This window comes from Colossoma macropomum, unplaced genomic scaffold (genome assembly GCF_904425465.1).
Source record: "Colossoma macropomum unplaced genomic scaffold, Colossoma_macropomum, whole genome shotgun sequence".
Taxonomy (NCBI): Eukaryota; Metazoa; Chordata; class Actinopteri; order Characiformes; family Serrasalmidae; genus Colossoma; species Colossoma macropomum.
The window spans coordinates 31,635,962-31,650,334 of record NW_023494802.1 but is presented as its reverse complement, the minus strand read 5'-3'; the positions used below and the strand labels follow the sequence as shown (position 1 = coordinate 31,650,334).

The 14,373-nt window shown below is 39.3% G+C and overlaps 1 protein-coding gene across 2 annotated transcripts in view; it reads left to right on the top strand.

Moving 5' to 3' along the window:
- Nucleotides 1-14,373, top strand: part of itchb (itchy E3 ubiquitin protein ligase b) — a 32,619-nt gene that overhangs the window by 1,478 nt on the left and 16,768 nt on the right. Inside the window, exons 2-7 of one of the 2 annotated variants that reach the window (XM_036590901.1) lie at nucleotides 5,774-5,865; nucleotides 5,987-6,128; nucleotides 6,593-6,717; nucleotides 13,181-13,315; nucleotides 13,611-13,656; nucleotides 13,773-13,954. In XM_036590901.1, coding sequence (XP_036446794.1) covers nucleotides 5,796-5,865; nucleotides 5,987-6,128; nucleotides 6,593-6,717; nucleotides 13,181-13,315; nucleotides 13,611-13,656; nucleotides 13,773-13,954 — 700 coding nt within the window. In that variant the 5' untranslated portion in view covers nucleotides 5,774-5,795. Of the gene's footprint in view, nucleotides 1-5,773; nucleotides 5,866-5,986; nucleotides 6,129-6,592; nucleotides 6,718-8,130; nucleotides 8,971-13,180; nucleotides 13,316-13,610; nucleotides 13,657-13,772; nucleotides 13,955-14,373 lie in introns of those variants that run through there. The other variant, XM_036590903.1, reaches the window with a different exon arrangement.

Sequence of the window (14,373 nt, the reverse complement as noted above, 5' to 3'; positions counted from 1 at the left end):
ATTTGTATCTCTGATCCAATAAATATGATATTTCACTGTAAGTCTCATCCAAGTGGATGTAGTACCAGACAGTTTGTACCTGTTTATGTATCGACAGCAGCAGAAATCAGCCACGGCCCTCAAATTCCTATATCGGTATCAAAAATCACACTGAATCTGAAAGTATGTGCACCGTTACACCCCACTCTGTACTGTAGTTGTTTTCTGAGCTGCTACTTTTTTACTTCTATTCAAGTTGTTTGTGAAGCTTATTATTTCAGAGGTAACAGATGCTTCTAGTTGATTTAGGTTTAGGCCACAGTAGCTTCCTCTGGTGTGCAGATGTGTCACAACTGTGTGGTTTGAGTGATCAGAGAAGTTCTGTAAGTGGTCAGTTGATTGGGTCAGACGTAGTGACAGTGTGGTGGTTCTGGCTGCTGGTCTTCAGGGACAAAACCTCTCCTCAGTGACTGACCACTCCGGAGATACAGAGGTCCAAACCTAGTGAGCTGTTAAAGAGGAAAGGAGGAGAGAGAGTACTTTGAAAAGTGTTTCTCGCCGTGTTGTGCCTGAGGGACCGACATGATGACGTCAGTCAGAAATCATGATGGCCAACTAGAACACCACTTGCTTCACCAGTTCCAGTTTTTTTGTCTTACTCAGCAAATGTTATAAGTGGAAAAAGCATCTGTTGTGAAACCTCCGGGTTCTGAATATTTCTGACGAGTTGCTGTCACCATGTGGGGGAACATAAATGAAAGCATCAGCCGAATTTCTCCATCTTTCTGAAGTGTCTACGTGATGTGGTGTGATGAGTAACCAGCTTTCTTAAAATAAAGTGAAGATTTCTGCATAAGTGTAAAAAAGTCATTCGCTGTGGTTTAATGGGGGATGGGTCATTATAGAGAAACATTCAGACTCTGATTTCTTTACAGTGGTGGTGATGGGAACCAGAGATCATAATGTTCACGACACATATATAGCCATTTTATTACTATCCAAAACCACTGTGAACCTACACGTGTCTTATGAGTGTTTATGTGTAATGTTGATGGTGATAAATGGTGGCAAATCCAAAAAATAAGCTAATTTAAGGACTGTTTTGCCTTAGAACGCTCTACATGTGTCTTTCCCAGCTAAATGGATTTTAGAGAACCGACCAAAACCTTCCCAAAACTATCGTAAAACAGAGTCTCAGACATCAGCCAGCAAATTCATAACTATTTCATGTCATAACTTTCTGTTAGAGGCCTTGAACTGTTCGGACGTCTGGTTCCACGGGCCCGTATCGTGGAGAACTCAGTTGTCCTCACTTTCTTGAAATAAGAGTTTGATGGTGCATAAACATTGTTAAAGTTTCAGAACATACCACTCACTCCCTGCTCCATACCTGAATATGGAAACTAAGCTGCAAGAACACCCTGTTGTGAATTCACTGTCATCTGTAATGTCACAAAAATTGGCACATTTCCATATATCCATGTATTTTAGCCGACAGCAGTTTAGCTCTGCCTGTTTACGCTGAACTTATGAGGAGCGTTTCAGCCCAGACTGCTTTTTCAGTTAGACACAATACAGGGCAGCCAATCAGGAGAGAGCTTATTTAGATATATCAGTCTGAAAGGCACAGCAACAAAACTGCCTTTTTAATTGTAAGCAATATAGAGAGGTTGGAAAATGCTTTGTAAATTGAATTATGACTGTTTTTGGTGTATAAAACCCCACGTGTGTTGTAATTGGACATCAGGGGGGATAAAAAAATAAAATAAGACAGGATATGGGGCCTTTAACAGCAGAACAGATTGAACTGGTCTATCTGAACACAGAAAGGTGAATGTATATATTCAGACCTACCCTTTAACATGCGAATAACATGTTAACACAAACAGAAACAGCCTCAGTGCTACAATATTTATATTATTTAGAGATAACAAACATGAAAGTTGAGGACAGTCGTATTTCACAATTTACAGTTGACAACTGTCAGTCATATCAGTCTTTTTTGACTAGAATCGCTGTATAAAAGTAAAATCTATGTAAAATTTAAAATGAAATTAGTCAGTAGTCTTGATTATCAGAATGTTTAGGCCCTTAAGAGAAGTATTGGCCACAATTTTCATATCGGTTGGGCTCTGTTGAGTGTATTTGGTCGCCTTCTAAAGGTTTTGTCAGTGAAATCCATGATTGCAGTGTCCATGTAGACCACTTGTGTCAGGCTCCAGTCCTTGTGGGCCAAAGCACTGCAGACTCCAGCACGTTGCCTCACTAAACACACCTGATACAGCTCATCAATTAATTAGCAAGACTTTCATGAACTTCAGAACATTAGATGAGGGTAAACGCTAATCTCTGCGGCACTTTGGCCTGGAGGGTCCCCAGTTTGACACGCCTGCTGTAGATGATGCAGCCATTGATGGGGCAAGATGGCTGTCAATAGCTGCAGTGAGGAAGGTTTCACCTTTTTACTCTTCAGCCAAGTTTATCTGTTTTTACATCTTTTTCTGTTTCTTTTTTCTTGTGTCTGTGTCAGGAAAGTGAGGCGTGGTTCTCTAACTGTGAAACACTTAGACGCTCGTGATGGATCCCAATGAGGAAATGCTTTATCTTTATTATGGTATCTTTATGACGCTATTATCATTAGTGGATCTATCAGCAGTGGGTCTGTCAGCAATGGCCTGTCAGTATTCGCATAAAAGTCTGAGACAAAACATTGAACAGTCTGTTAACAAATTACACTCCTTGGCGGAAGAGTTGTTTACTGCAGTGTCTATTAATAATACATTTTTACTGAACATTGGTGTATTTTATCGTGTTGTATCCGCAGCTCTTAGCAATGTGGTAAAAAAAGTCACATGGTTTAGGGCTGCGGTTAGACATGATCCAGTGTCCTCAAACGCCCTCTCATGTCTTATTGCTTTTTATAGTGTGTCACATGACAGCCATCCGTACCACCACCATTGACGAGGTGAGAAGAAGTTTGGGTTATACAGGTTGTATTTGCGGCAGGCCACATGAGCGGCAATGAATAATTAACCCAGCAAGCAGCCCGAGTGAAAGTTTATACACATCCTGTGTGTGTGAGAGTGAAACTAGTGAAAAGAATGAATTATGCACAGTGAAAGCAGAGAAAGCGCAAGTCTGTGGTTAGGCCTAACTCGGTGGTGATTTTGTAAGTGTAGAACATTACAGCATGATAATGATAACTAGGGATGCACCAATATGAAAACTGTGGGCCGAAGCTGATATAAAGTAATTTTTATGTACATATCAGCCAATACTGATACATTAACTCACAATAAATTAAATAACGTTCATTTCTTTGGGGTTACAAATGCATTAACATGAATAAAATGCTGGTATTTAGTGCAGTAGCCCACCAAACATTCTGGCCTTCCAAAGTACGATGAAATTTTTTGAGCAATTATCTGCCAAGACCTTTCTGGTTGCATTATGCATCCTTACTGATTAAACATATATAAATGATATTTAAAAATATATATAAAATAAATAAATATATATGAAATAATAAAATAAAATGAATAAATATATATAAAACAAGTGTATCATTCCGTTGTGCAAGTTATGACTGCATCACAGGTAACTGTTCTACTTTGGCACATACAACAACAGAGAATAAATAATTTCAATAATAGTGGTAGTAATAATAATCATTATTGTTATTATTATTAAATTAATGAAGGGAAATGAACAGAATTCAGCAAGATGAGCTGTGAAATGCTTTACAGACAGACTGGAACGAGATCGCTTTCAGGGTAAATCAGGCAATTACTGAAGTTTTGAAAAGCTGAGCTTAAATTGAGACTGTTACAGTTTTATGGCTGTATCTGTGACAATGCTGTAAAGTTGGTTTTGTATTAGACATTTATTGGATATTTGACTTTCTCTCCACAGTTTCTCATGATACACGTCTAAAATGATCACACCTACGTTTTCTCACTACTGGCAAGACGATAAATGAACTACAACCAAACATTTTTTAAAAAAGGCTGTTAAATATTGCTGATTATATTATGTTATGCTTGGTTTAGTCATTAAGGTACCATCTACAAAAGGCATGTGGAAGTTCTATTTTTCATGTATTTAACTAAAAGAACACAAAATCAATCACTTGTAGTGAAGCAAGTATCTTCTTTTAAGGTTTAAAGCAACCCACTCACTTTACTGCTACCATTTAATGTGATTTGGCGGTATTTTTGCTAAATACGAGGGAAATATATTTTGCGCTGTTTAGACCAGTGGTCTCCAACCCTGGTCCTGGAGAGCTACCTTCCTGCTGAGCCTATTTCCAACCACAATTTGCCACACCTGCTCCAGCTAATCAGCCTCTTCTCAAGTCCCTGCATGGCTGGATCAGATGTATTAGCGTTAAGTAAGGGGTGGGACGGCTTACTGGATACAGGTTAAACTCTGCAGGAAGGTAGCTCTCCAGGGCCAGGGTTGGAGACCACTGGTTTAGACAGAGTAGAGGCTGACTAGAGCGTCTGTGATCTGCGTTTCTGAAACGCTGTGTTCAGCAAAATTTAATGACAGATAATTTAAAAATGTGTTTGGTTGTAGTTTGTTCTTTCTTCTTTTTTTATGGAGAAAATGTCTATTTGATTGTTTTAAAGCATTTATTTAATGAGAAATCAAGGAGAGAAAGTTGAATATCCAGCGAATATCATGCGAAGCCACCTTTGCCACACTACTCTTTTTGGTGGAAGGAACTGCCCATATTAAAGCACGTTTAATATAATGTCCAGGGTGTCTTTGCTTTGCTTTTGTCTTTAGAACTGTCATATAAAACGTTATGTTCTTGTGAACAACATCACGGCTGTGATGATCTGCTGTACGTGCTGTCAGCTCAGGCCTACGACCAAATCAGAGCCATGATGATATTCATGATTACACAATCTCCATGTGTTCTTGCTTAAGGATTAGCTGAAGGAGAGGGCGTTATTGGGCTCTGAAGAAAGATGTTATAAGGAAGTGATATAAGGAGGGAAAATGATTGTTCTTGTTTTGTGGCCAAAACGTGGTTCTGTTGGTCGTGTGACTTTCTCTACGTTGTTGTTACCTTTGTTTGTATTTAACTCTGCAGCCATAACTGTGACCGTGTGGCTGAGCGAGGGTGGGCAATATGGGAATACCAGGGATGTAGAGAGATCATTATCATTGATATGATGTTTAGATTCGACTGATATTTCAAACCAATATTTGATGATGTATTTATTGTACTCTGGAAAAGGACAGGCGACACTGGACTGCTGTGCTAATATCTGCATTTTATCTAATAAGTGTTGTGTTACTGTAATGAGACCAGATATTGGACCAAAATTCTCATATTGTTCCACCCATAGGGGATGCATTATTGCTATTGTGATGATTACATTATGCTATGCTTTCCTGGGTTGGCAGAACTTATGGAACATCGAACTACTTTTAACCAATTATAAAGAGCCCATAAACAACTACAACCAATGTACTAACTGCATAAACTACATAATAACAAATAGATGCTTGGATGTCAACATGCTGCGCTTGTTTTTCCACCCAATTGTTTGTTTTTTTTCCTCTTTCTATTCTTCGTTAAATAGTATTTTTACAACATTGCATAAAAAAATCCTACTTATTGTTTTTCAGTAAGCTTTTTAGAGTGTATCACTGCTGTTCTTCATGTGAATTTTGTCCATCCTCCCAAAGCTCACAGAATGAAATGTCGTAATATGACTGACTGCATGCATCTGTGCATAATTGCTCTCTGTAAGTCTTTGTGTGCGTTTGATTTTTCCAGGTTTCAGGCCCGGCGCTGTGCCATGGCCTGCAGCATTCCCAAGCCAGGCCCTGGCAATGGCTACCCCATGAAAGCACAGTTGCAGATCTCAGGTATGTTTGCTTATTTATACTGCATTTGTCAATTAAACTAAAAAGACTTCCCTGCACTTCCAGCAGACACGGACCAGTGCACTATGTATAGCTATGTATAGCATCTTTTCCTGCTTTACAGAAATATCAGCCAAGCTGAAGGAGAGCAAGAAAAACTGGTTCAGCTCCAATCGTTATGTGGAGTTGACTGTGGACGGCCAGTCCAAGAAGACGGAGAAATGCACCAACACTCACAGCCCCAAGTGGAAGCAGAATCTCATTGTGTGAGTGCTAAGTAATGAACACGACCACAGACACTGTTTATGCAGTGTCATTTTTTTTTTCTGCAGTATCATACATATCTATCTATCTATCTATCTATCTATCTATCTGTCTGTATGACCTCAGTAAACAAAGAAAAAAATTAAACCTAGAACAAAACACAGAAAAACACTTTTGAAAGTCAGGACTCTGTTGCTTGAACACGTGCTCTTCCATCTAAAGTCTTTATGGTTGCCTGTTATCTTTAGAATTACCTTTAGAATTCCAGTACACTCACGATCCAAGTGTGGATGATTTACTTTTATGATAATTTATGATTGTCGTGTTATTTATGGCTTCTTTTTATCTCATCTCCCATTCTTCTTACTCAGCCACGCCTGTGACGCTGCTCTGCAGGGCAGCCCTGTGTGAGTGACGTAATTAACAGTCATTGATGATGTCGTTTGTCACTGTGTTTCCCTTGCAGGATTGTCACGCCCTTCAGTAAGCTGATCTTCCGCGTATGGAGTCACCAGACGCTGAAGTCCGACCTGCTGCTGGGCATGGCCACTCTCGACATCAGCGAAACGCTCAAGAATAACGACATGAAGCGTGAGTAACCTGCCCTGCCCTGCCCCAGACACCAGAGAGTGAAAGCAAGAGCTTCCACACACTCTAAAGGGTGTGTGAGAGTTCAGATATACTAAGGTGGCCAGCAGTTGATGTAAAACAGCTGTAAATTTAGTGTGTGGTCTCATAAACAACAAAATGAGCTCAACGAACATCCCACTGCTCAAGTAGAATGACCAAAGTCATCCTCTTTAAATTGCCGTTCCTCTTTTCATCCCCTTTGGATTAATGTTTGTGTGATAGATAGATGTCTAATATCATTATTTTAGTGTCATGATTGTGTAGAAGTATCCACTTTCACCTTCACTGTTATGCAGTGGTGCATTTGGGGAGATGCATTTACCTGCCCTTAGCAGACCTTCATATTCATAACATTTAAAGCTAACTTAAGTGATCTGTGGAGGTCTGTTGGCCTTTGTTTAAAAAACCTGAAAAACTGGGTTGGGTTAGTTTATCAGGGGACATCTGTAATCATATTTTTACGCGTCTCCTCAGTGATGAAACTCTAGCATTCAGACAGTAAAAAAGGACAAGCGAGTTTATGGAGGTTGTATTTTCTGTTAGCCCAGTTTTTGTCCCACATGTGGTCCTGTCATCACGCTCCATTCACAACATTGCACAACAGTAATACTTCCTACCTAAAACTGCAATTCTAATCACCCATTTTATGAACCTGCGGGATCTCACTTCTGTGATGGGCTTTTGTTTTTTTCTTTTTCCTACTATTCATGCTGTTGTAGTGTAGAGCGCTGGGAGAAGTCTTATCACCTAGACCAAGTAAATGAAGACTCTTCTGAAACATTCATCATTTTGTAGTTTACAACTTATAAAATGGAGCAGCAGGTATCAGAAAACCTTTTGTTTTCCCCAGTGCAAAGCGATGATCCTGAAAAATGACAGAAGTGTATCCAGAAGGGCCTAAAATTAGCAGACCATCATTGAACTTGGCAAAAGAGTAGGTGGTCTGGCCTGTCATTTTCTCAGTGGAGGAGGGGACAAAAACAAAGACGTGACCAATACGGATTAAAATAAAATTATTGAGTAGCCCTGTGAAAGAAACTTTCTCCAGGTCCTAATTAAATGTAATCAACAGGGCTTTTAAAAACCAGCATTAACCAGTGAAATATGGCTTTGGCTGTAAAATTTCTTTTTTTGGTACTGATTCATTATTGCTTATTAATTGTAAATACAATGTGCGGTCCTATGAACAAAGTGCTCAAATTACATATTTTGTTGATTTTCTGAGTTAAATTGTGCACAAATAATGCATATTTTTTTGCTGAATCTAACATATTGGGGGAAACAGTGAAAATGGGTTGTAACACGTTTTATATTTTATGTTTTTTTTTCAGTATGTTAAACTATACATGTTAATGCAAATAAATAGACATTGTGCATTGAAATTGGCAAAATACTGGTAATATTTGAGTGTGTTCTCTGTTGAGGATGTGTTAACTTATATTCACTTAGAAAATCAACAGAGCATAGCGTTTGACCAGGGGTGTTTATATAAACACCTTTAGTAATTCTGGCCACAGACTCTTCCTTTGGCTATAAGATTCTTTGGCTTTGTAGGCTGAGTGGCCAGTGCTGTTTGTGGGTATCACGAAGAAAGAAACCGGGCACTTTCTTTAGCAGTTTCGATTGTTGTTGGCTCAGTTTGTCAAATGAGGGCTCTCAGTTCCTCCTTTAAACTCTAAACTCATCTGACAACAGTCTGTGTGTGTGTGTGTGTGTGTGTGTGTGTTTGTGTACGCGCGCGCGTGTGTGTGTGTGTGTTTTTGTGTGTGTGTTTGTGTGCATGAGAGAGCGAGTGTTTTAGCCACTGAATGGTTCATTGTTTGTTCATGTGTTTGTTTTCGACGTCCTGGGAATCGTGCGTTTGTTTGTTCTTGTCCTCTGACTGGTGTCTCCCAGCGTGCTTGGTCAGCATATGTGCATGTGTGTATGAGCCTGTTTGCATTATATGTTTTAAGAGATCGGATAAGAACTCACTGTCTGACATCCGTGACGTGGACGCCGGTGTTTTATTTATTATTGTTGCTGCTGAGCTGTTTCTATGAGGAAGCAGATACTGTTACAAAGAGCACCTTCACTCTGCTGCTGATCCACTAAAATACCTCAAGTCGGACGATGTCGCTGGCTGGGCCGAGGCAGGGTTCAGGTACTCAGACCTTTTAGAACAGCATGGTTGAATGAATGGACCTGGGATTTAAACAGAAGCTTGTTGCACAGGTAATGAGGGCCATTTAACCTCAACCAGTCTGCTGTCCGGTTGACTTAGAGCTTTAGTCTTGGCTTTATGTTGCTGTTTGACTTGTATTTACAGTGTTTGCGATTGTAAATAGAATTAAGATGTTAATGCCCATGTGTACTGAGTCCCTCCCTCCTTTGTTGCTGTAGTTCCGCACATTTCTTCCTGTATTTCACAAATGTGTCCCCTGACAGTCCTAATGGGTTTAAGTGAAAGATATTTTTTTCCAATGCCGATACTGAAAGTATTGGCTGATATATATAATATATAATATACTGTATAAATTTACTATTAACTGCTAAGTTAAAAACTGTGTTGGTTGTTTTATTTAGACAGTTTTATTTAGACTCATTAACTGTGGTAAAATTACGGTAACACATAGTTTTAAAGTGTCCACAGTGCCTACTTTACTATCTGGTGTCGACCAGAATAGGATGGTTCCCCCTCTGAGTCTTGGTTCCTCTTAAGGTTTCTTCCTGTTTCTCTTAGGGAGTTTTTCCTTGCCACTGTCGCCTCTGGCTTGCTCATGGGGGCTTGGACCCGGATTTCTTTCTGTAATGTTGATTTCCTTGTAAAGCTGCTTTGTGACAACACCTGTTGTAAAAAGCACTATATAAATAAACTTTGCTTGCTTGCTTACTTTACAAAAGATCACTTCCACTACTTTGCCCAAGTGAAGCTGGACTTTTATTGATGCTTGTTCTCCACCCCACTGTACGTTTTATCCGCTAAATTCTTTCCTGATATGTTTATTGGCTAGTCTGATTTGACTGACAAATGTTGTTGACATTGTTGCTTGAGTGATTTGTTGCCTGGCGTAGCTACCTAGCCACAGTTATATACTTGTGCAGATGTTTGGATAAATTCCTGCTTGTCTTGGCCACTACCATTCCTGGTCATTCCCAAACTTAACCTTTAATTCAATATCTCTCCCAGTCCAACTTCTGCCACAAAGTAACTGCTTAAAACTCACATAACTTCATTTAATCTAAGACTGTTCAAGCAGTCTATTACTCTTCTGGAAACAGTACTTAGTAAATAACATGATTTATACCAAACCACACCTTACTCTGTTAAATAAAATTAATTAGCAGGCTACTTGTTGTTCTTATGTTAAAATTGGGCTAATCATGTGACCTATTTCACATGTTGCGCTACAAACAGCTGTCATATTTCAGGCGATTTGTTGCAGAATTGTTTTTTTTTCCTACAATATCCGGTACAGTTTCTCACGGTATTGACTGAAAAATTCACTGCAAAGCAATTTGAAGTGGTTCAAAAGTTCCTCCAAAGATACATCATCAGAGAGAGTTTTTTTCTAGACTCTTCCTTTAAGCTCTACATTTACATGCCTTTTCCTGAGGCTTGTTTTCTACAGTCTTCCACACGAACTCTGGGGCTCTGGTCTCTTAGCTGTGAGTGTGGGTGGCAGTGATCTGTCTAGGAGCAGCTCCACCCACCCCAGCCTGCAATATCACACTCATCAGGATATGAATGGCCTCTTTTAGTTGGTTTTCTCTCGTTTTGGAAAGCTTTGCGTTGGCCACTAACACTAGTAACGAGCACTGGTGAGGCTGCATAATTATTACAACACCAGCCACTTTGTGAAAAAAAAAAATAATGTGAATAAGTAGCTGATCTAAAACACATAGCAACTACATAGTGAGATGTGAAATCCCACAAGCACTCCTGATGGGGAATGCTTGTTTAATGGCATATAGTAGCAGTCAAAAGTTTGGGCACACCTGATTGTATGTTGTTGTTTTTATTTTTATTTTTTTAATAACTTTCTGAAAGCTTAAGAATAAACGCTTGATATTTGTTTGACATATCTTAGTGAAATTGATCTTAATTAGGGATTTATTTCAATGGCAAAAATTTTGCAATTGTTGTTGTTTTGATTAGGGATTGATTGGTTGATATTGGTGTCAAACAACATCGTGTTTTGTTTTTGTTTTGTTTTAGTGATTTTTATTGACAACCTTAGTTATACGAGTAGTAGTTTTAGTAGTTGAAGTATAATAAGTTTTAGGTAGTTTAAGTGTGTTAGGTTTTAAGTATAACGCTGCTGTATGAACAAAACCTTGTATCTCCATTTTTGTCCTTTTTCAGTTTTTGACATAATTTGAAAATGCCTGTTACTCTTTACATTGTGTGAAAATGTTATGGTGAATGCACTAAGAGAATGTGCCAAAAATGGCTTGGAAAAAAAGTGTTGTTTCCTTCTCCTGTAAAGTTAAGTCATTTTGGAGATATGAGGTTTTGTTCCGATGGCAGCGATAAGTATATATCATTATCATAGGTATATACTAGGCGTATCATTACCTAATGCTTCAGCCTGTTTTGAAATAGCAGTTCAAAATACATAAAAACTAAGTAAAGAGTAATTTTTCTTTCTGGAAATGCATGTTTATTTGGTTAATATTTTCAAAACCACATAAGGTTCATTTGGTGTGATTTTAAGAGAAAAAGAACAAAATGGACCAAACAAAACAAGCCATGTCATTCTTTTAGTATAGAGTAGCAGACCCCAGGAAGCATGAGTTAGTTAACTTTTAATGCAAGCTTAAATATCATCTGAAACATTGGTACTCTGATATATTTGGAAAATGTGATAATTTTTAACAATAATAGGGTCAATTGTGACAGGTCTGGACTGCTGGCAGGCCAGTTTAGCGCCCGGACTCTTCTAATACGGAGCCATGCTGTTGTAATATGTGCAGAATGTGGTTTGGCATTGTCTTGCTGAAATAAACAAGGCCTTCCCTGAAAAAGGCGTTGTGTGGATGGCAGCATATGTTGCCAAAACATGTAGATATCGGTCAGCATTAATGGTGCCGTCACAGATGCCTTGCCATGTGCACTAATGCCCCCCACACCATCATGAATACTGGCTTTTGAACTGTGCACTGATAACAAGCTGAGTGGTCTTTAGCTCGGAGGACACAGCCCCCATGATTTCCAAAAAGAATTTCAAATGATTTGTCAGACCACAGGACGCTTTTCCACTTCCTCTCAGTCCATTTTAAATGAGCTCGGGCCCAGAGAAGGTGGCAGCGTTTCTGGATCCTGTTTATGTGTGGCTTCTTCTTTGCGTTTTAGAGTTTTAATTAGCATTTGTGGATGCAGCGACGAACTACGACAAACAATAATAGGGTCTCCCACAGGTCTGAAACAAACCTGTATGGAGCACTGTGGGGTATGTTGTTTGAATATATGGATATCCAAAGCTCATAATAGCATTTGTTAACTTAATTGGGTATTTAATTAAGGCATTGAATAAGTGAATGTCAGACCTTGCTGAGCACCTCATAAACTTGGCCAAAGGTTTATGTCGTGGAAATGATTGCAGGGAGAAGGAGTGATGATTTGCCTCAGTGACACTTGGCCTTTTTTTTTTAATTGTAACATTTTCTCTTTGGAATTTGTTAAAGTGAGATGAAAAGACATGGAACAAAACTTGGGTGGCCATCAGTAAACTTGAGGGGGGCCCACCCAAGTATAGTGTATTTGTGGAAAAACTGTATAACATTCAGTTTTGAAATCTTTTGACTATATAGTAAAATTGTGAACAGTAAAACTAAAGCAGACTTTATCAGTAGTTTCACCTGAGATAAAACAAGGTTATAAAAGGCGAAAACTGATCCTAGTAGTGTATAATATGCAGCTCCGTTTGGGTGATTCTCTGTGGCTTCGTTGCAGTCAGTGATCGTGAGAGGTGATAAGGCATGTCTGCGTTTGCTAGGGGTTTTAACCAAATGGCTTTACTGCGCATGTGGTACACGCGTGGCTTTTGTCACATTTCTCCCAGCTGGTGATACCTGTTCTACCTCATTTCCATGATCCATCCGAGCTGAGAGAGCGATAAGTGCTGTTTGAACGCGTTCCAATCTGTTTTATTACTTCAGTCTGTTTGCTCTGTGGCTCCAGAGAGGGCCTGTTGATTGCACCCCAGTTTAAAAGCATTATAGCTCAAGTTTCTGACATATATTACTCTGACAAAATTTATATCCATGCAAGTGAATGCTGAGTGGCACACTGTGGTGCTCAGAGAAATCGAGCAGTGCTGAGTGTCATCGAGTGTCACCGTTAAAAGCAGTGGTTTCAAATATTAGCCTTCACTGTGTGTATAGTATAGTATGTCTGTATAGTAATGTGACGCTGTTTTCTCTCTCGTTGTTTTCTCTGCAGTGTGTGATGTGCAGCAGACGCTGCCGCTGTGTACAGACAGAGACCAGACGGACGTGGTGGGGGACCTGAGTGTGCGTCTGGATGGCATGCAGGTCGACCCGGACATGTTCGCCTCCGCTGAAGCCAATAACCAGAGTGAGTCTCTCTCTCTCGCGCTCTCTCTCTCTCTCTCTCTCTCTCTCTCTCTCTCTCTCTCTCTTTCTAGCTCTGTCTCTCTCTCTGTCTAGCTCTCTCTCTCTCTCTCTCTCTCTATCACTGATGTCTTTCATTCTCTCCCACTCTCTCTTTTTCTTTCTCTAATTTTCATTTACATTCTCATTTTCTTTGTTTATATTTTTCCCCCGAACCGATTATGATCTTTCCCTGTCTAATCAGAGACATCTGAGATTTTTGATTAATGCTTTTGTTTATTTGTTTTTTTCTGTTTTAGGCCTGTCAAACGGAGACTCACAAAATAATGAGGAAATCAGTATGAGGTAGTGGGAACTGTGGCTGTGGTGACACATTATAAGCTGCATCATCACAATAAGCATCAGATAAGCTTGATTGGAGTGAAAGCACTGACTCAGTATTGTGTATGCGTGTCTCCCAGGAGGAGTAGAGAAGGTTCCCCGACGGTGACGGATGCTCAGGAGCGACTCTCCACCCCTAACGGACGAGCTGTGAATGGAACAGGGTCTCCCTCAGCATCAGTGAGGGGGTCACGACCCTTAAGGCCCCCAAGACCCTCTAGACCCCCACCGCCTACCCCACGCAGACCAGTCTCAATGCCAGGTCTGATGATGATGATGAGTATTTTACAATGTTTTTTTTGCTTAACCTCCAGGCTGTTATTGAGTTATTCGGTAATGAGGCTTATTATATAGCTACAATTTATTCAGTAATTAGTATAAAGTGTTCAGTATTAGCAGTAGCTAAAATTATTTAGTTACTGCTCTGAAGAATTAGCAACTACTATAAAATGACACAGTAATAATTGTGAATATTCAGTAACTACTATGAATTGTTTAGTAACTATTATGAATTATGGCAACTACTACTACTTATTCAGTAGCTGCTATGAATTATTCAATTATTGTTGAATTACAAATAATTTGGCAACTACTATGAATTATTTAGTAAATATTATGAATTATTCTGTACCTGCTATGAATTATTCAGTAATTGTGAAGTTATTATGCACATTGTAGTTA